Source organism: Mya arenaria, chromosome 9 (genome assembly GCF_026914265.1).
Source record: "Mya arenaria isolate MELC-2E11 chromosome 9, ASM2691426v1".
Classification (NCBI taxonomy): domain Eukaryota; kingdom Metazoa; phylum Mollusca; class Bivalvia; order Myida; family Myidae; genus Mya; species Mya arenaria.
In genome coordinates, this window is record NC_069130.1 from 20,627,927 (window position 1) to 20,651,712 (window position 23,786).

At 32.9% G+C, this 23,786-nt stretch overlaps 1 protein-coding gene across 1 annotated transcript in view; it reads left to right on the top strand.

The window, feature by feature from the left end:
• The window catches only part of LOC128245844 (calcitonin gene-related peptide type 1 receptor-like), a 46,485-nt gene that overhangs the window by 13,905 nt on the left and 8,794 nt on the right, over positions 1-23,786 (top strand). Inside the window, exons 2-5 of the mRNA XM_052964068.1 lie at positions 15,645-15,758; positions 17,667-17,768; positions 20,347-20,443; positions 20,832-20,958. Coding sequence (XP_052820028.1) covers positions 15,645-15,758; positions 17,667-17,768; positions 20,347-20,443; positions 20,832-20,958 — 440 coding nt within the window. The remainder of the gene's footprint in view (positions 1-15,644; positions 15,759-17,666; positions 17,769-20,346; positions 20,444-20,831; positions 20,959-23,786) is intronic.

The following is a 23,786-nucleotide window of genomic DNA, read 5'->3' on the forward strand; positions in this document are numbered from 1 at the left end:
GGCATAAAAACCAACCTTTTCAAAAAAGGGGGTAATTAAGAAATAAATAAAAAAAACTAATAAAACTCCGAAAATAAGCATACCAGAAACAGAAAATTTGTTAGTTTCAGTGTAAGATCGTATTTAATTTCACTCATGATCATAGAAAAACTACATTTTCACTCGTGGCTTCGCCACTCGTGAAAATATGTTTTTTCTATGACACTCGTGACATAAAATACGATCTTACACTGAAATAAAAAAATATCCTCCATATATTGGGCGTCTTAGAGTGTACACTGCTCGATTCAACTACAATTTATAGCATCATACATTTCTTGTGAGGCTGTTTTTGCATATCAAATCAAGGTTTACATGGAGGCGTTCCCTTTTTGTTATTTTATTCCAAATTGTAACCATCATGCAAAATTACTGATCATTTCCTTTACAATACATGGCGTTGTTTAATAAATGGATAGTTTCAAATCCTCCTTTCACCTATAATTGAAATAAACGTGTTAAATTTTAGAACCTGATTAACCTGAGTCTTTTTGGTAGCATTTGAAAGCAAATAGCTGGGGGTTTTTTTATTGCGAATGGGTAACACAGTCCAAACAAATATCAAGCCATAAAAATGACAAAGAAGTATCTACCCATGTAAATAATAAGTTGTGATGGAAAGTCAGTTTTACACGTTCTAAACTAGCAAATTGCCTCAACAGTTCTTTCATTTGGACACTATGATCTGCTTTGTAAATTTCGAGTTTTAATTCAATACTTTATGTTTCTTTAAATCTGATTTCCCCAGGCTTAATATTTTTAGTAACATCATGTATCAAATGTTATTGAAAATAATAACATTGCAGTGCATTCCACAACATTGTTTCGAATAAATTTTAAAACTTAATAATAACATAAATTTGTTTAAGTTGGGCATATGTCGTGAGACTGCAAAGCCATATCCTCTTGATTTTAAATGTAAGTAGTTCACATTTTCTATTGAAAGTCAAGCAATATTTCAGGTTATTTCCCGGTTATATACATACGCGCACGAACATCTAGTAGTGGTAACTCTCTGTAGTTCCTTCTCGGCAACCCCTGATCAACTGCCTCAGATATATAAGAGCAAAATATTGTTCTTGATTCCGATGACAGGAACGCCTCTATCATATGACTCAAAGCTTTTGATTATCAGTTAGAAGATCAATTGTTTGCAATTGACCTTCTATGACTTAAAATAGTCAAACTGCTCTCAAGAAAAAATATAAAAAAGATCCTTTTACAGTAAAAAAAACGCATCCTGAGTATAAGAGGGTTATACTCGGTTAAGTGTAAATTCACAAAAGTTAGTAAATTATTATATTTTCAACAAAGTTTAAAATCATTGTTTCCAATATAAATTCAGTTTTTGAGTGAGAATTGAATTGAGGGAGTCCGTTCTAACAGTATGCGTGTTTTCTTCTTTTTCTCTATGTTCATTTATACAGTTATATGTCCTGTGGACACCCATTATAATAAGAAACCTTATACACGAATATATTAAATGCAAATTGTAGTGTGAATATGACAAATAATAATATTTAACATGCATAACTTGACTACCCGTAAAATGTTTAACATGATGTTATCAATATAAAATATGTTATATTCCATTTAATGGATAGTATCGGAATGAATCGACCATTAGTTTCTGGTTTGGTACTTGATTATTGATATGTGTACGCTACTAATAACAGGCACTTGCGAGTTCTGTAATCAGAGATGCATACAAGGAATATTTGGTTTAAACATTTAGTTCGAGCACTTTGATTATTAAAGTCCCAATATGTTTTAGTGATGTAAACTTATTGTTTGTAAGTATATCGAAATGGTTTATCTTAGCATCTTTGATACTTTTAAAGCCCTGGCCCCATTTTCTCGAAACTTCTTAACCTAAACAGGCTTAAGTAGCTGATTTCAATTAGACTAACTACATATTTAAATTGGTTTTAGATAAATGAAAAATGGATTATTCTGATTACCGTAAATTCATTAATGTTCGCGGGGCATTAATGTTCGTGGTTCACACGAAATATAGACCCTTTATTCATTTTTTCAATTGCAATGTTTTGTACATACTCAAGTTTATTCGTAACAGAGGCCGCAATATACAGCATAAATATCCGTCTCACTATAAATCTTACTATCATTGTTTTGTTAATATATTATATCTGCCTTAAACAAATAATAGACAAAATCATTTAAATGTGTTTAATTAATCAAATGACAGAAGCATGTGCCTGAACGTGAGCTGTTCATCAAAATCTCCAGGCTTACAAAATGTCAGTGATGAGTGTCGGTTCTCGATTTTTTTCTTTAATGAAATAATTAATCGATTACATTGGAGGTTACTGAGCACCCAACGTAACAATGTAGGAAACAACGCGTTCAATATACACGTATATTAAACAAAAACGTGTGAATAGATATTGAAATGATATAATTTGAAATGAGATGATATTCAAAAGTGATTGAATTTGTAAACATCAGCTATCTTTGGGATTGTTTTCTGAAATATACGGACCTTCGAGGTGATTTCAAATCTTTTAATTGGCATTCAACTATCTGTATTTATGATCAGGGTACAACATATTTTATTACCTTAATTTCCAATTAAATCAATAATTGACGTGGGTATATGAACAATTAAATTGGCATGTCGTACCACTTTAGCGAATGTCATAAACCAAGTGACGTAAAAAAAGAAATCACGGGCCAGCGCATGGAGATAATGCAGATGATCTAGGACGATCACAGTTTCGATTTATTTTTCAAAAATGAAAAACCACGAATTCAAGTACCCACGAAATTGTATTTTTTTGGCAAACCACGAAATTTCATGCCAACGAATATAAATGATTTCACAGTATCAGATAATTCCTATCTTAAGTACACAAACTCTTTAAGAAATAAGTATAACGCAAATTATTGAAAAACAAAAATAATGAGCTTAGCTTAATCCAGTTATTAGAGACTTAGAAGTTAGAAGATTTACAGTTTATAACTATGACGTTTTGGGTTTATAAGAGTGAGGCTGTGCACACAAACTGGTTTAACCCCCAGTAAATTGACATTTTACTGACCGTTCCAAGGCGGTACCTAACAATCCTTGATAAACATACATAGGTTTTTATATATAGTATGTATGCACTGTGCTGCTTGTGGAGTTTTGTGCTGTTCTTCATTGATTCTTGTGTGTGATATTATGTCTTTGGCGTTTACCTAGTGCCATTAAACCGGGTTTATGTTTAAACCTTTTGCTACTGAGCTTGTTTCTGTAGCTTTTCGCATAAATATTAAAATGGTTTCGCTGCAATGCATCTGAAAACATTCATTGTATCATGATTTATTTCATGATATCGAAGATGCAGACAAAATGCAGAAATAGTATAAAAGCAATTTCGATTTAGTTAGTGTTAACCCACGACAGTTAAGTCAAGAAAATTGCAGCAAACTATATGTCACCTGATCCTACAAAAACATGAGTGCGTACCTCTGCGATTTTTCTCTTACCAACATAGATGCTATGCTCCGCCCACTTATCTGCCTCATAAGCATATAGTAAGTCAGTGGATTAGTTAGGAATTTCGTTCGTATTTCCCATACAATTATTTTTAATAAAGCATCGTGTGGACCTCGTGTATTTATCACACACTATTTAAGATTATATCATAGTTCTATACGCACATGTATTTCTTTTCTCTAATTATTTAATCCTAAGTTGCATTGAGGCGTTAAACATATTTGAGTCAAAAGTTAATACAATGTACTACAAAAGTAGAAAGCCACTTGAAGAAGAGAAATGCATTATTGAGAATGTGTATTCGAATATAAGAAGGGTACATAAAACGAATTTTCAAAAAGTAGTTTTATATTATACAGTTGCTTTGAATGTGCTTTGATTGGCAGTCCACAAAAGACGGTTGCATTTGTGAGAATTATCAGTTGTAATTTCACAGTCGTGACATATTGCTCCGAATAAATACAAAAGTGTAGATGGATTACAAATTGAAATGAATATTATAGTGTAATAACCAACTTTCAGACAACCGCACCGGTCGATTATTCGTACACGTGTCTCCCTAACATAGCGCTGGGCATTTAAAGGGATGTACTGGGAAAATTGCGAACTAGGTTCCAGTCTAACCCAGGAAAGTTGTATCCTATGTAATGGTGCTTTAAACCGAGGACCTTAAAAACCACAAGGTCTCTTTGCAAAGAGCTATGGTACCGCATCCGGATCTTTTGTACTCATAATGCTTCTTCCCCTTTTTCTGAGAGTCTGATTTCTGTGACAAGTATACATTAAATGGTTTTATATCTCAATTAAAGGAATACAATATCAGACAGATATGAAGAGGAAATAATGACCATTAACGACAAGCTGACCATATAGGAATTAATGGACTAAGTTGTAAGTTATTGAATAATTACTTAAAGATTTAGTCAATTAGTAATGACAACAATTCCCATTATTTGAGGAATAAAAATAATTTCTTTAAACATTAGATTCAGTTGAAAAGTAATTATAGTCAGTCACTTTACTTGAGGAGTTATCAAAGTTCTAGATTTAGAAATTAAAGGCATACTGAACTTAACATTGTTTCATATTAATTCCTTGATGTTATGAAGTTTTGAAAATATTCACATTATCATCATTAGTTAATTAATTACGGGGTAAAACAATATAATTTTATCTGGTCAGATATCTGGTGGTAGTGTGTGTTGACACATCCGCTGTAGTTGACCCGCCGCTGTTGTGTTTTTAGTTTACAAACCATGTCCTGTTTCTCGTGCCGTTCCAGTACCCAAATCGGTATACTCTGACAGTGGCCATCGGAATATGAACGCCTTTGGATAAGGTCATATACTTTAAACCAATATGATGATAATTTGTATAAATTTGTAACGAATTCCTTTTTGTAGGTAATTACGACAATAACTGTACTTAACATGGAAATATTAATTCAGTTAATATTAATGCGAAAAGCAAATATTACAACAGAATAACTTGACAAAGAACCACGCTGGTCAGAACTACCGAGTTTCAGGACCTTACATATAAGCACTGTAGAAATTGATCGCGTCGCTAACTTTTTGTTACATACGGCAAAATATACAGACAAATCGACTAACAAACAGAACGGTAGGTGACTCCAATATACCACCTCAAACTTGGTTTTGAAATAACAATGACGGGAAGAATATCGCAATTTATAACATGTGAATGATATGCGAATGTTTAAAAATGAAAATTATACTATACATATCATTTTCCTTGTCTTCATTAAATATCTGCTAGTGTATCAATATTATGATACCAGAAATGTTTTTGTTCATTTAGCATTTCATAAGATTAAGTAATAAATATGATAAACTAGAAACTAAGTAGATTTTCCTGTTGCAATGTGTTAAAGAAGAATATACCTTTCGTCTGACATAAGCAGTAACAAAGATGCACGTAGTCGAATTGAATCGATTAAAGAACTCTATATATAATAAGACTGAAACGTCATTGCACCGTGTTACAAACCATAAGGCTAAGCGATACAATTTTATTTCTGTACGCAGGATAGGTTGAACGATTAGTCTAGGAAACATTTAGAAGAAAGAGTTCGTCAATATAGCTTCTTTTGAATGTTAAGAGTTGTCACTGTTGCTTTTGCTTGATTCATTTGTTGTAGGTGAGTTCTAGCCAGCATCCTACATATTGGTCCACTTTAGGAAATAGTCAGTGATCACACCAACTCCAAATTGAGTGTTAGGTTAAACAAATCGTTTTGGTTAATCATTGTAAAGCATAATCAAGGGTGAGGACTTTATTTCGCTCCATGCAAACAATAATGAAGAAAATAAATTCATGACAAACAAAATGCCGGATTAAGAATGAAAAGTGCCGTTTCAGGAACCAACTTTTGCCTGGTAAAGAGGATGTTTTCTTTAAAATTTGAAAACTGTATGCGTCCTGTATATGCCGAAAAACATGCACTTTGATCGAAATCTTTGTTTGGTACAATAGCTTTAAAGGTAAAACTGTTAATGAACAGAACGTTGTTAAGGAGGCAATCTTTTCAAATAAATATGTTGCTTTTTCCACAACATTTTGTATTTTCTCGGCAAATACTTGTGGAATATCTGTGTATGTTGTCACTATGCGTCCATGTATATATTCCTCTTTGTCGCTTTCTTATTATTCTTCATAATTTATTTCTATCTTTAATCGTATTGAATTCAGGATTAAATGTTATACTTTTAGCACATTAGACAGAAAAAATGACAACAGTCAAGACAAACCCTTCATCTTCTTTCAAGTGTTTAGCATAATACAATGATCAACTACAATGACAAAACCTTTTCATTCACGGAAGACCAGTGGGATCGGTTTTGACAGCCGTTCTCTACAGAGGGTTGTAAGATAGCTTACCGACGTGCCGTTATTTGACACTTCATTCTGTGAAATCGATCCCCATTAACTAGACCATCACTCGCGCTGGCATCAAAGAGACGCGAACATCTTGCTAATGAACATGACTCGTGAAGAAACAAATATTGCTTTTAATGTAACTAGAAGACATTACCTTTAGCTCGATGCTAGTTTATTTAACTTGTTATAAGATGAAAAGACAAATACATGTCGCGTTATCCGTGTTAATATACAGCTTGTTTGTGTTAATAATAGTTGTGTGAAATATGTTTTTCTTTCTTTTACTTTTATTACCGTACTTAAAGTCAAGATACGGAGTGAGTTGGATATTTGACATTTTGAACATATTTTTGTATCGTTTACAACTATGATTCTGCAACTCATGCATCACCTAGAAATACAGGATTATAACAAATACATGTCATAATACAATTGAATAACCCTTGGATTTATACTCATCCGTCTAATTTAAGAAACCTGGCGAAAAAAACTTTAATCGATAATTGCCATGCAGTAAACAGAACATCTGATGTTCAGACATAAATTTCTTCTTGGACTGTTGTCTAAAATTCATTTACATAACACAGCCTTTAAAACATCCAAGATATCGGTGGATAATTACGGGATTCCGAGGACAGATTTTAAGGCAACAAACCAGACAGAAATCGAGGAGTCATTCTATGACCTGCCTTCTTTTGATTACGTTGACATAACGGAAGACGAAGGCAATCTGAAACTTCACAATGGCTTGTTCAGGGAGGAACCGGCTTTGAATTTACCGTATAGCTTATATCAGTATACCACAACTGAAGCAACATTGCCTGGGCTTGCTAGTGATTAAGTTGTAGCAAGTAATTTCGACGTTGCACACGGACTTGAATCAACGTCAACAATGGAAGTGACTTCTTCGTATACTGCCTATCAAACAATTATCGCAAATGTGTCTGTCGAAAATCAGGAAAAAAAGAAAATAAATGCTTACCATCCGCGTCTTCAGCAGATAATTGACGAATTAAAGAGAGATTGCGTAAAAACACAAAGTTCACAACCACAATTGATCACAGGTGAGTAGCATATTGTACATTGAAAAGGATGTTTCATTGCAGTGCTTTGTTATCTATTTCAAATGTTACAATGTTACAATCTTGGTTTGCCTTCCAAGAAGGGTTCATCTTCAACTGGTTCAAATATTTGTTTAAATATCGATGATAATGTGTGTTTTGAAAAGAAACTTATTGCTGAATCATTCAACAAATTTTATACAACAGTTGCATGTAAACTTGTTGAAAAGTTGCCAGAAAGTGTGCATAAATTTAGTAAGAATTTTGTTAATACTTATTATGCAAATAAGGGTGCTTTTGCAAACAGTTTTTCTTTTTCCATTGTTTCTGAAAGTAAAGTTCTTAAATACTTAACTTCATTAGGTGTCAAAAAAGCTACTGGTTTAGATGGTATACCTTCTCGTTTTATCAGAGATGGATCCCCAGTTATTGCTGGTCCATTAGCTCATATCATAAACTTATCCCTTATCCAAGGTCAAGTCCCTGATGATCTTAAATCTGCAAGAGTTGTTCCCCTCTATAAAAAGAACGACAAATTGTCTGTTGGTAATTACCGGCCTGTGTCCATTTTAAATGTTGTATCTAAACTGCTTGAAAAGGTGGTTTATGACCAGGTTGAAGCTTATTTTAAGGATAAAGATCTGTTATATAAATTACAATCAGGTTTCAGGAGTGGTTTCTCTACTGATACTTGTCTAGTTCACCTTACAGACTTTATCAGGTATGAAAACGATAAAGGTAATGTTGTTGGTATGGTGCTGCTGGATTTGCAGAAAGCGTTTGACACAGTCGACCATTCCATTCTTTTAATGAAACTACAAGCATCAGGTCTTAGTATTGACGTCCTAAATTGGTTCAAATCATATTTATCAGATAGACAGCAGCTTGTAGATGTCTCTGGTACTTATTCTTCCAATTCCAAAATAACATGTGGGGTTCCTCAGGGCTCAATCCTTGGACCCCTTCTCTTTTTAATTTATGTAAATGATATGTCAGCTGTGGTCAAAAATAAATTGTTTTTATATGCTGATGATTCTGGTATCCTGGTATCTGGTAAAAGTTTATCTGTTGTTGAAAAGGCGCTGACAGATGATATGGATTTGGTCAGCCAATGGTTAGTGGACAATAAGTTGTCACTGCACTTGGGTAAAACCGAGTCAATTTTATTTGGGTCCAAGCAAAAGCTTAGGTCACAATCTAACCTGCATATAACCTGTTCTGGTACATCCATTGAATCAACTTCATCTATCAAGTATCTTGGGATTACTATAGACCAAAATCTGTCATTTTGCTCCATGGCCGAGTCTGTTCTTAAGAAGGCCAACTCTCGGTTAAAATTTCTTTACCGCAAGAAAGAGTTTCTTACTCAGCATACCAAGAAACTTCTGGTTATGTCTCTAATTCAGTGTCACTATGACTACGCATGCTCTGTTTGGTTTAATAGCTTGACACAGTCTTTAAAAAATAAGTTACAAACTTGTCAAAATAAAATAATGAGATTTGTACTTGACTTAGATTCCAGAGCCCATATTGACCCATCCCACTTTAAGTCCCTTAGCTGGTTACCGGTCCACAGAAGAGTTGAACAGATAATGTTGTGTCATGTTTTTAAGATAAAAAATGGCCTGTCTCCGGATTACATGGGTGAACACTTTATTTCGCAAGATTCCGTACATAATTATAGTACAAGACTTAGTCAAAAGGGTGGGTATTGTCTACCTAAAGTCAAAAGTCATGGTTCTAAGTCCTTTGCTTTCTCTGGAATTAAACTATGGAATGATTTACCTGTAGAGTTAACGGAGATCAACAGGTTACAAAGTTTTAAGGTTGCCATCAAAAGGCATCTTATGAACAGTATTTAAAATTATTTTTACCTATTTCGGCTCAGGATTTTAAATTGTTTGCTAATATCTTTTTACAATTTTAGAAATGTGTTTTAAATCCTAGCTGCAAACAGGAGTGTCACTAAATCAAGATTTGACTGTGATATACATTTTTATGACTCAATAGTACTTTTACACATGATTATATTTAGGTCCGCCTCTCTGTGTCATGCCGCCAATACAAAGGACCACAATGGAAATAAGGGCTTGCCCTTTTTTGTGTTATCCTTGGTGTTGGTGTGTATGTCATAGTTTTCTCGTATGTGATATAGTATTTAATAATGCTCATTATTTTATCCTATGTTATGTTGTTAACTATGTATATGCTTCCTATGCCGAAATAAATCTATCTCTATCTATCTAATAAGGACGAATGTAGTTGTGTTACAACTTTGAACTTAGAACCATTTTCAGAGTAAATGTATAAATAATCGTGTATAAGAATAACAGATTACTGTTTGTTGTCATTGTCATCGAAGAATTAGTTAAAATAGAGAATAATAATAATATAGATATCTAATAAAGACTTAAAGAGTTATTATTTTCAATTCTTGATAATTAAAATACATTTAGAAATCCCCTCAAAACATGATTATACAATTGCCTTGAGCAGATAATATAAAGTAAATTAATACATAAAAAATTATTGCAATTTTGAAATGTTCAAAGAAACAATTGTCAAGACTAAGACTAGTTCCACTAATATATTTAATACGTATCTTAGTTATATTTGAAGATAATCGGAAACTGAAAAAATAACGCATTTGTTAAGTTACCATTCAATTAAGAATTAGCTTTGTGACTATTTTAACATTACATCAAGCTTGAGAGGATGATTTATTTAATCATATAGGAGTATTAATTTCTGTATTCACTAAGACCGTATGACAAGTATTTTCAGAGGGTCTTCAGAGACTGTTTGTAGGCTACTTGCATATACAACATTATAACATACACGAAACATACACGACAATTTACTTTCCTCATGAATTGATCGCACATGCATATGCAGAAATATTAAGATAACTAGTCTATTTTGCTCTTATTCATTTTAACGTTATTGTGTAAACAAGTATATGTCATTGGAATACTTTATTTATTTGTACATAAACCCAATATTTAAATTGTCGACATATATAATTATTTACCCGTTAACTATTATAATATTTCTTAACTAATGCTAGCAGAAGTCCATTGTACCGACTGAAGGATCGAGTGTTAACAAAAATAGAAAATAAGTTCTTTGAGTTTTACTTTTTAAGAACTGTCGTATGGTAAACTTAACTTCGATCAATAAGGTCATGTAATGCTTACAAGCAATTTCAAAAGTCGAACATGGCAGAGATCACATCTAACTTATACATAAACATAGACCGTTATGTTCATATGACAGTCTGTTATATACTGTTTGATAAAATACCTTAGAGGTATTCATTATTAAATCAATCAAACAGTTTTTGAAATAAGCTCGTAAATAAATGCAATGAAAAAGACAGTAGAACGAAAGAACGTTACTAGAAAAAATCAATTTGCATTAAATTAAAAAAAAATGCTGAATGTGATAATTTACAATAAACGTATGATTAAACTACTTGGTATACAATCAATAAGGAAGGGTTGTTTATCCGAATAAAATAACATGTAAAAACATTGAAAAGTATTTTTGGTGATATTGTTAGTAGTTTGTTACATGTTGATTCAAATGTAAATTACGTTTATTAAAGAATTTTCGAAACTTGTTTTTGATATATCTATCGCTGTAAGAAGTACAACAGTGCAAACTCTCATTAAAGCTCTAAAACGTTAAAATTCTCTTTGGTTGTAAAATGGTTATAAACGAATTTAACACAATTTTATCAGAAAAGACGAACATACATAAAACACCCACTCATGTTAAAAAATATGTTATTTCTCGAATCTAGAATATGTATTTGTTTAAAGCAAATTACGAAGTAAATACACAAATACAAAGCAATGAATAGCAATGAAGTCAATATCAATGACGCTGAAGACAAAACAACACATAAGTAATATGATCTCACACAACGTATTTTAATCTTGAGGAAACTGATGGCATGAACCAATGTTTATTTAAAGCTGAAAACGGATATTGATCGGTTTTATTGTCAATCATTCGATTTCAATGATGAACTGGAAAACAATTTGTTTCATATTTGAGAAAAACCATGTGTATGTTATATTCGTTCCACTACCAAAAAAAACTTGTTTATGCAAGCTTTGGGCATGTCTGCAGTTATCAATACATGTTGATAAACATAAACTTTAAACCCAAAGTGAACTGCTTTACTGAACATTCAAAGGTAGTATCCCAACATAAGTTCATGCATATACATGCGTTGCGTGCGTCTATCGTTTAAGTCTGTTTAGACCTGTTTTTACCCTGTTTTATCATATAGGGTCATCGCAAATGGTTTTGGTTACCGGGCTTGGGCCTGCTGAGTTCATTGTATTTTTAAATGATAAAATGGGTATTTAGTGCGTACTTCAATGCAGTAAAATCCAAGTAAATAATAATGTATATAAGCCCAATAAAAGTAGTTGTATGCACATTGACATTTGCATGGTCACACGTGTATTTACTACCAGCCTCAAAAAGAAATAGGCAATTTGTTTATGACAACCTTAAATTGAATGCTCGTACATGCAATAAAAACGTACCAACACGTATTTATGTTTATGCATTCGTACGTCCCGTTCCAAATACTAGTGTTAGGCGTAGAAATAATATATCAAATAAGTCACTGTGATTTAAAGGTATAAAATGAACATTTGTTTTGAATTGTGTCGGTAATTCAACAGTAAAAGTAATTCTTTCATTTTTTATGTTTTGAGCTATTTCGTTTAACGTTTAAGGGGATATGATTTGGACGGAGAAAATACTATTCCCTACACATGAATTGCTCGATATTTGTATGAATTGTTAATTGTTTTTTCCTAATTCTAGAGAAATGTATCCAGAAGGTGATTAATTCTGTTTCATTTCTGTTCTGATTCTTTATCATAAAAACTATAATGGAGTTGTTAAATAATGAATTCGCATACTGTCCATGTTTCACATGGTATCTGAATTTTATTCATTTGTTCGTTTTTGAACAAAAAAGCTGTTGAATTATAGTATTTATAGTTGTGCGATGAGGCTTCATTCGGCTTGCTTAAAAAGGAGCGTTAAGAAAAAGGTGAAACTATGTTATTTTCGATCAAATGAGAATTCTTTTAGAATGTTTCTTTTTTGATTTACCTTTTTACGAAGATGTTTATTTTGAGAAATATACAATATTTAAAGACGGGCGTTTTAAATGTAGTTATCCCTAAACCCACATTCATAGTATGCTGGTACATTAAAATCATCTTTATTTAAAGTCGATCGTGAATGGTTGTGTGAGAACATTTCAGTCACTGCAAACAGAAACGTATTTTACAAGGTGATCGTTGAAGATAAGAACTATTGCGGAAATTGTTGGAATTGTTAACGGAGGTTTCTTATATGACATGATTTTGGGACTATATAATGAAGCATTTGTAAGCGTGATGAAGGCAACAAATTAGTAAGAGAGAAGTCGTGTCCTGGGAGATGCAATGTTTATTTTTTGCATCTGTTTTTTGTGTTTCGTTGTTTATGTACATACAGGTTAAGCTTTTAATATCTGTAACTAATTAGTTTGAGAGTAGTCGTGGCTTATTGTGATGAAAGATGCAGGTTATACTTGTATTATCTGCTTTTAAGTGACTCGTTGTTTATGTTAGATACAGTTTATGCTTCTCGCGTCTGTTCTTAAACGGTTCGTTTGAAATGTGAACTACAGTTTATGCTTCTTATGTCTGTTTTAGTGGACCGATTTATATGAGAAATACAATGTACATGTATATGTCAAGATATATTTTCTGGATCAATACTTCTTGCTAAGGCAGCATAATTTGATATAGAACATTGTTGTTCGGGCCTTTAGCAACTGGCATCATTCCCAAAGTTTGACGGGTGTAAGGCAATAATTATAGGTTAATCAACATTGTTCTATACAATACTGATATTTCTTTGGACGAGTACACAGCTTGGAAAGTCCAAAGTTCCAAGTTGTGTTCGAGTCCAAATATATCCGTATTGTACTGAACAATGTTAAGTGACCTATTTATTCTATACCTATAAATATAATCCCAAAAATATTCTGTATTGTACAGAAAATGTTAAAAAATAATAATAATCTTAATAATAATAATCTTAATAATAATAATAATAATAATAATAATAATAATAATAATAATAATAATAATAATAATCATAAAATAATAATAATGAAAATATGATAATAATTTCCGTGTTTACAAATGACAATATTGATCTGATAATAACAGAAGCTTTATCGTAACGCTTTATCTAGAGCGCTTGTTGATTCGGATTTTCATTCGGAACCTTTTCACGGGTTTCGGTATTTATCGTTTAACATGAGACCTGTGATTCGTACAATACGGAAAAAATATGGGATTTCTGTACGCGCGTGCGTCCCAATACGGAAATATATTGTATGGTCACGTGGTTCAAAAGAGCGTCTACGATAAATTAGGTATAGAATAAGTTTTAATAATTTACATTTGTAAATAACAACGTTGAGCAAACACGTAGTAAGTGATTATAGTTGCGGTATATTCGATCAAGGTCATTACTAGCCATATTAAGTGGTTTCCAATTTTCCATGGATTATCTATTACAATGGAAATGGAAAGAGTTAAATTCACCTTTACCTACCTAGCTTTGGATTGTAAATGTAAAGGTAACTGTTCCTAAACTAGATTATTATCACTCAATATCTGCTGCCGAAATACAGCAATGCAACCAACTGTACCGTAAGTGTATATAATTAAAATTACATTGAGTTTGAGATTGTATTCAACGTCTGTGATGTCATTGTCATGACCACTGTAAAATTATTAATACAAATATAAACACCTAATTTGGTATTTAACACAACTACATTGAAAAATCCACAATATTCGAAATAAGTAGCATTATTTTACGTTTCTGCGGTTTATACTTTCCGGTACCGCTTCTGGAATTAGAGAAGTATTCTTGTTAGTTCTAAACTATCTCTTTAAGCCCTGGTCCTTTATACTAGTAATATGCTGATGTATTGACATATATAAATAAATAATCTTTTAACCAGCGCTGTTGCAAAATTAAGCAAGTTGCCATACGGAAAAATCGTGTCCTATATAATGATGTTTTATACCATATCATACAGATATTTATTTTTCTGTCGAATAATCATTAAGTGGTCCATATATGATGCTGAAAAATGTACACCGAAAGCATGATTAACAGTTTTCTCAAAACAAATTCAAGCTATGTCATGCTACTACCATGGAAGACGTTGACATATATGTAAATGATATGTAAATGATTTCTTGAATGAAACTTGAAATTTACATTATATATTGTTTTTCCTGAAAAAATCTCATACACCATTACAACGTCACAGATAGTTTGGATTTTCATAACACAAAACATTTTCATTATTTGCGTATAACGTCAGAACACTATAAAAGGATTAATGATTATTTCTTCTACCTGATTGATTGATTTATATCAACATTACATCAATGTTAAGTCTTAAAGATTTGTTCAAATAAACTTTCCACTATTTAAACTTGATACAGGACACATTGAATACTCATTTCAGTTTAAATGTTACCTTGAATGAGCCCGCTACATTAAAAATACATCAAACACCACGACTACATGGGAAGGAAGTACATTTTTCACTAATATATGTACAAAAAGATAGAAACATTAACGAAAATAATACAAAATTCAATAATAATCTCGCATAGACTTATTTAAAACTTACGCAGTTGGAATAATTCAGAAACACGCAGATTTACAATTCGAATGCATATTTCTATTATACCGGGTGTCTTAGAGTGTACACTGCTCGATTCAACTACAATTTATAGCATCATACATTTCTTGCGCGACTGATCCGTGACATTAACTTAAGTCTGGTAGACATCGTGAAAGTGGTTGGAATGCACTCCAATTGCATTTTTAGTTGACAAAACATAAAATCTTAAAATAATATAAACACGTACAAAACGGTATGTGTATGATGCCTTATAAGAATTTATCAAAAAGGATTTTGCATCTCAATCCAAATTTTGTGAGGATGCGTTCCCTTTGTTAGATTTTATTCCGAAAAGTGACTGTCAAGCAAAGTTACTCATCATTTGTTTTGCTAAAATTTACAGAGCTCCTTTACTGTAACAGAACAGTGGACAATTTTGTCGGATGCTGGCCAGACACTCTTCCAGGACAGACAGCAAAGATACAATGCCCGTCCTTACCTGGTTTCAACCTCGAAGGTAACGTAATGTCTTAGCGCCGTAACAATAACAAAATATACACTTCCTTAACATATTAAAAATGCAAACATTGACAAAAACTGTTCTGATTAGTGAGTTGCCAAATCAAGTCATTTTCCGTCATATATACACGTGATGTTCTATTTGAAGCATGTAATATCAGTATGCTTATTGCGTTAAATAAGCAATAGTTAGTATTACCTACCTATTTATATAAATGTGTTATTTAGGGTATTAAATGTTTCTGCGATTAGCTTTTACACATTTATTGCTACTGAGCTTGTTTATGTAGTTTTCGCATTATTATCCATTGTGACGAAGCCTAAAACCTTACAAAACCAATGTTGAGTTTGGTTCCTTGGAAGAATCCAGTTCTGGTGTCCATTCTAAGAGGCTGTGAGAAAGCACCTCTGGTGAGGATCGAACTCATAACCTCTGTCACTCTCTGCCCTTGATTAACCCTCCTGTTTAAATTAGGATGACAATTTGCATACGTCAATGTTAATTGAAGGTACAGACACGAATCCAGTCTACGTCATTCCGTCCAGACTAATTAGAGAAATGCATTTATAGCAAGAAACTTTAACCTGTCGTATTGGTTGAAAAACATCATTATATGTGTAGAATATTGCGCAACGCAACATTATTTAATTTTCCCTTACATATACGATTCAACTCGACTGAGCGCGTTTCTGTGTAGATTATCTCAGGTTATTCAAAAGTATATTCTTAGTTCACTCATTTGACAGAAACATTCGAATTTTCTTCACATTCTACAAATGTAATTGTCAGTCACGTTACTTTGATATGCCAGTGGTATACTGGAGTCATTAAAAAGATGGTATGTCGGTCTGTCGCGTTGTAGTAGAATTAATTGATGGAGTTATAAAACTCTAAAAATAAAAGGTTTTGTCCTCCAATTTGGAACACGTCATTGCCTTCAAGAATACAAGTATCTTACAGATTTATTTTGGGAAATTACAAGGACTCCCAGGATAATGCGACCTTCATCTTTATGTAAATGTTGAAGCTGAATGAAGAATCACTCAAAATATTGTTAGTAAGGGGGGATGTGTATTCAACTTGATTAAAATTATGATCCTGATTGTTTTGAAAAAAAACTGTTGCCCATTTACGTGACTGACCCATTATTTATACAAAGTTCAACTTGACTGAAATATTATAACAATATAGTTCACCGTCACTGACTCATTATCATAATAAAGTTCACCTTGACTAACCTATTATCACAATATAGTTCTCCGTGACAGACCTATTATCACAATAAAGTTCACCGTGACTGATCTATTATCACAATAAAGATAACCGTCACTGACCTATTATAACATTAAGGTATACCGTGACTGACCTATTATCACAATGAAGTTCACCGTGACCGATCCATTATCACAATAAAGCTAACCGTCACTGACCTATTATCAAAAAAAGGTATACCGTGACTGACCTTTTATCACAATAAAGTTCACCGTGATTGATCCATAATCACACTAAAGTTTACCTTCACTGACCTATTATGACAATAAGGTTCATCGTGACCGACCTATTATCACAATTTATTTCACCTTTACTGACCAATTATCACAATAAAGTACACTTTGACCGGCCTATTATCACAATAAATTTCACCGTGACTGACACATGATCACAATAAAGTTCACCGTGACTGACCTATTATCACAATAAACTTCACCGTGACTGACCAATTATTACAATAACTGTCACCTTGACTGAAACAGGGTTCGTTAGGTACATTTTATTAGTGTTAGAATATCACAAGCCTAAACATTTGTAGCAAAGTTCTTAGACATATTAAGAAGATTATTCTCATCAATTGCAAACTAATGCCTGACATTAAGATTTGATAGCTTTAATTTGCTTTAAAACTAGCATTTGCGTACCGGGAATGCACGAAAAATGGGACTTGGTTTGTGAACCAGACAACAGGACAGCGCTGGGCAAACTACAGCGAATGTTACAACTCACACTCCCGCCAGATGTCGGACCAGGTAAAGTAATGTTTTATATCCCGAAATTCTTTTGTATTTTGGTTTTGGTCATCGGGCAACATCGCAATGGACAAATCACAGTAAAAAGAGCACTGGGTGTCCCCCTGTAGCTTTCATTAAAATGTTGTATTGAAAATCTTATTTTGATCTGATGGAGAAAGGAGTGTATTGTCTTCACAAGCTTCAGATGTTGCACATGTATTAAGAACACAAAGAAAATGCTAAAACTGTAATAGGTTCTCAAATTTACCATTTCTGAAGGCTATACGTATGTCATTGCTGTAAATCTATTGTTGCATGTTTCTTTCCTGTCTATTGGTAACGTCTATAATCTTATCAAGGATACCAAGACCACATTAAACATTTGCAATTACAGGTTATTCTCAGGCAGTCAAAGCTTAAATCATTAAAATTTGTAATTGTACACGAATTAAGTCACACAGTAGACACATAAACAGTGACACAACAAACATAAATAGATTAATGTTTCGTAATCGCCATGCATTAAGGTGTTAAGTTTCCATTAATTCTAACTTAAGTTGGTGGGCGGATAGCATTTTCTTTTTTTGATGACACTGACCTTGACCTTGAGCAAACATCCCTCATAAGCAATCCCAAGCTAGCTTTTTACATAAGCTTCCTATACACAATATCCTATTCATATACTCATATTCATTGTCTTGCTTCTTCTTTAAATTATTCGGCTCAACTCATTTATTTTCTGTTTTTAGCAACAGTGACCTAGACCTTAACCCCACCCCCTTAGATGCAAGCGCTAAATAGCTCATCTCATAAGCTACCTCCACACCAACTTTTATTTTCATACATCAATGTTATCTATACTCATTGGTCGGAATCAATGTCAGACACCCGCTTTAAAAAATATTCAAGTTTATGCTAACTACGATTGAATTTAAGTATATTTTTAATATTTGCTATAAGTAACATTCCGATCAACTTGATGATTGGCTAAGCATTGGGTTGGATAGTTCTAGCCTAAACCCCAAGTAAACTCCTGTTTTGATGACCGTCAGAAGACAGTGAGCCTAACATGTAAAATATTTAGCCACCAGAAGACGTTTCCGTGTACTTTCGTATTGTTTTGTGAAAGCTAACACGATCGTCTTGTGTTCAATTAATTGCCCAATCATTCACTTCCATTTAACAAACAAGAGCAGTGTAAATTTAGTTCAATAATTTTGTAATAAGAAGATAAATAAAATTTAAAGAACTATTTGTGTTTTCTTTGTAGGTTTCTCTTTTTTTAGTTTCGTTTGTTTGCACAGTATTTGTAGAATAATTTAAATGTAAAAATACAAGAAAAGGATGTTAAAAAGCCAAAGGAAAGTAGCAGAACAGAAAAGGGCAGGGAGTAAATTGTAAGGGCAAGGAGCAAAGTGAAAGGGAGGGGCACAAAGGGGAAAGGGAAGGGAACAAATTGTAAGGGCAAGGAGGAAAGTTGAAGGGCAGGGAGAAAAGTGGAGGGTCATGGAACAAGGTGAAAGAGTGGGACACAAAGAGGGAAGGCAGGGATCAAAGTGAAAAGGAACGGAGCGTGGTGGAAGGCAAGGAGCAAAGTGGATTGTTAGGGGGTAAAGTAGAGAAACAGAGATTGAAGTGGAAGGGTGGCGAACAAATGGGAAGGGCAGGGGACAATGTAGAGGGACAGGGAGCGAAGTGGAAGGGTAGAGGACAACGGTGAAGGGCAGCGGATATACAATATGTCGGATATATAGTGAAATGAGCATGAAGCTAAGAGAAAATGGATAGGGGGAAAGGGAAAGGGCATTGAACTTGCAACGTGGCCCGAGTGCTAAGGGATACTACCAGTGAGCTAAATTGAAAGGGCTGGGAGCTAAGCGCAAAAAGCCATGGAGATTTTTGAAAGGGTCAAGAAGCTAAAGAAAAGGGTGAATAATATGTCAGTAGAAAACTTCAATAGCATGCATTTGACAGAAAATGTCATCAAAATGTTATATACCAGTTGTGTTGAAAATTATTGGAAACTCACTCTCGTTGGCACCACGTTTTTCGAGAGTTTAATCTTGTGTTGTAGTGTAACCGGAGTACGCGGAGAAAAACTCACTTGTCTTGCTTAAAATCATTAACAAAACTCAAATAAGCCCAGGCTGGGAATCGGAACAACTTTTAGTTTAATTGCCAAATATTTGTCGTTCGTTTGTATTTATAGTCTTTTTCAGTTTTACTTATAACTATATAATAAACTATTGATATTATTTGTATTGTTCCGATTGATGACTTTCGTTTTGTGTTTGTCAACCCTAATATAATTTAAACAGGAGAGGTCACAAACTCATTTTCCTGAAAGAAGACATTTGCAGGTGACAAAACCTTTTTAAGGTTGTCTACTTAAACCCTATTTTAGGCCTTTGCTTTATCAAGAAGCGCTTCTAGAAGGTCAAATGATGACAAAACAAATAATTACATGATTGTGGTAAAGTATTGTTAGTAGAGAGCAATTTCAAATAACGTTCCGAACAATATCTTAAACATGTGTAACACTTACTATTGTAAAATGTTCCCATTGATTCCACAGCAAGCGGAGGATGATACCAAGCACATCTACATATTCATTGGCGGGTTTTCTCTATCACTTCTCATGCTGGTGGTGTCATTGATTATTTTCTTTAGATTCCGGTAAGTCAGTTAATACTCAATCACAGATCAATATGTGTATGATGTCTGAAATACATGTTTTTGTCTTTGGTTTCATGTCGCTTGATATTGTTGCAATTGAATATGATTTTTATTGAAGTTGACCTGTTGCATTTTAAAAATTATAAAATTAATTGAATATGAACGTGACTGTACACTGTTATTAGATGTATAATCAATTATTGTAAAATAACAAAGATCAAAGGATTCAACAGAAATTCTCCGGAAATTGCTCGACCTCTAGTAATGTTGAAAGGCATGCATATACGACGTCCTTTCATTAAGCAACACTATGCTTTTGAGTATTGTCCCAAACTTATGCATGATGCAATTATGGAAATATGCAATTATCATTAATTAAACGTTGTAGGCAACTTCGATGTGACCGAATTACTATTCACAAGAACCTATTTCTTTCCTATGTGTTCACTGGAATATTCTGGATTTTGTACTACGTGTTAGCAGCTTTGGATGGCGAAGTTCTCCTGGATAATCCGGTATGAAGTGCTCTTTGTTGGTTTACCATTACAACAGCGTCGTTCGAGAGCTAAAAGCTTTTAAAAAACAACGCATCACTGGTATTTTTATACAAATGTTTACTTTTCGAATAAATGGTAGTTGACTAACTGTTTATGTAAAAGCTAGATGACTTGAACTAAAATCGTAATGATTAAGAACGGGCGCATTTATCATTGCAAACGAGCCCTTTTCAATCATTAATATAATAACATCAGGTCATCAAACTGACTTAGAATACAAGCTCATTCGCTGAAATCTGACTCAAGAAGTGAGTATCGGATGAGTTGCAGGAGGCGGACCTTTATTCACCCGCCAAAGATGAAATTACTGATGATTAAGGCTTGTTCTAAATAAATGCCTATTTTGCTTTGACTGGCAAAAGAGGTATTCTAGAGTTTATAGGGGACGTAAACCTCCATGCTAGAAAATGACGATATTTTCTGTTACGGTAATATATGGAGTTTTATTAGATAAATAACAACAATAAAACTCATTTTGATATTTTCTCTGCATAGGAACAATTAAAATATTCAACATTTATACCATTTTTTAAAATTATTTGTGGTAACTTCATTTTGAGCAAAAAGCAGCAAAACATTATTAAACATATTTTTTTTATGTTGAAATAAAAGTTATGTGGAAAAGAACAGAACTAACGGCTTAATAAGGATTGTTAATCCATTTTTTTTTCTTCATTTTTTGAATATGTGTTCTAGCTGTCTAAGGTTGCCAATTGGAGTCTCTTGAAAATTCACACCACAATTAACTGACTTTTAAATATAAACATCCCATCATAAATAATCTGAATGACACTTTCGAAGCGTGGTTTGACATAACTCTTCAAAGGTAACAATATCGTCTACAAGCAAATTAGACTGGTCTCTGACAATGAGAGTGATTGAATACGTCTGCTGACGTAACTCAGCTTAATATAAATAAGAGATTGCTAGACTATTTAAAGGCTTGTTCACTATAAAAATCGTCCGAGTTGAGTTAAGTGAGTGGTTGTCAGTTACGGATTCGTTCGAAAAAAGATTAACGTGTAGTAGTTTAATATGTTACTTGTAATATTATAGTAAACAACCCATTACCGTAAGAAACACTTACTAAACAACATTAACAAAGTACGATTAAAGGAAATATACATAGACATTGGCAACAGTGTATGAATTTATTTAATAACTGTAAGCAATGAAACTTTAAACAATGGTATACGTTGACTTTTTCATCAATGCTCTTTCGGTGAAAGACAATGTTGGAATGACAACTACATCTTACAAAATAGACGGTTGAGATCAATAACGGTCCTACTCTCATGTTACACGCATTTTGATTGGATGATACATAATCTATAATGGATACATAATCTGTAATAGTCGAAGGAATCGCAAAGCAATATACGACTTAAGTATAGACTGTAACAAAAACGAGAATGATGCTTTTCTCATACTGGTAAATCCTTTTGGTTTTCCTTTAAAAAAGTATAATAGTTTGATAAGTGTGTTGTGTTTGTGTTTGCTTTCGAGTACAACTAAGTATTATTTCTGCAAATAGAATGGAAACAAAGTACATTTACATACAACTATATTTAGCTGAAATATCGCCTTATCCAAGAGGTAAACTTTAAATAAGACCTATTTAAAAAGACATGAATGATTTACAACATGACATTTCATATTCAATTTAGATTTAAAGGTATGTAAAGGCTGCTAACGAGGATATAAAGTTGCAATGCTATTAATTATAATGAATTGACAACAACATCATAGTGCTTAAGAACTATAAAATGATAATTTCCTTTTTTATCACGCTCATTAGTCATTATTTTTTTTTAATAAACGCTTTATTTAGAGACGAAAAGACACAAAACGAAAAACCAGCACAGACTGACATCCTTATTTTTGTGACATTATGCAAATGTCGTTTATTTAATCTTTAAACGTTCTGTCTGAAATCACTAAGCATTACCGAAACACTTATCGTGTGTTGGAGACATTATCAGATAAAACGCCAATTGCTGAAAAGCCAGAAGTGCCAATTGCTCGGACAAAATACAGTTTAAGGGCGAGTGTCATAGAACCTCTCGAGATAAATAAATGAATTGTCAATTACAAAACCTTATGTTAACTCTTCTGTCAAAGGCATTTCATTCTATTTGATTAAACACATAAGAATAGTTTATCCTTAATATATATTTGCCTACCGTTGTGGTAGGTGTGGCAATTAGAATTTGATGCCAGGCTTGTCTTTGTAGTTATAATTGCATTACACATCTAACCTCATATGTAAATCATTTTTTACAGCCAGTAAAGACCTGTTGAACTCTGGTTTAAAGAAAAATGGGTTATACAAAATTCGCTTGATTATCATGTTAATATCATGTAATCTTACAAAGGAATCTATTCCATATATTTCTGTTTGAGTTTTCCTATCATTTTCAGCATGTTTATGTTCATGTTTAATAATCATCAATTATTGTTGGAAATAAAGAACATTGAATTGAATTATAAATATGACGTTAATTATTTTTTGTTTAAAAGTAAAAAAATAAAATTAAGTAACTAATTGCGAAATGTTTTCACAGATAAAATTCCAATATCTAAATCAGTCTTTGTTAAAAATTGAACTCAACATAATGTGTTTTGTTTGTTTTCAATTGCAATGTATTTATAACCATTGACGTTCGATAATAGATGTCAGTTAAAATGTTATTCCACTGAAATAATCCAATCAAAGTGAACGATTTGTAATTCATTAACGTAACAGTCATGACTAAAATTCAGATCAGGATCTTTCGACACTGTTA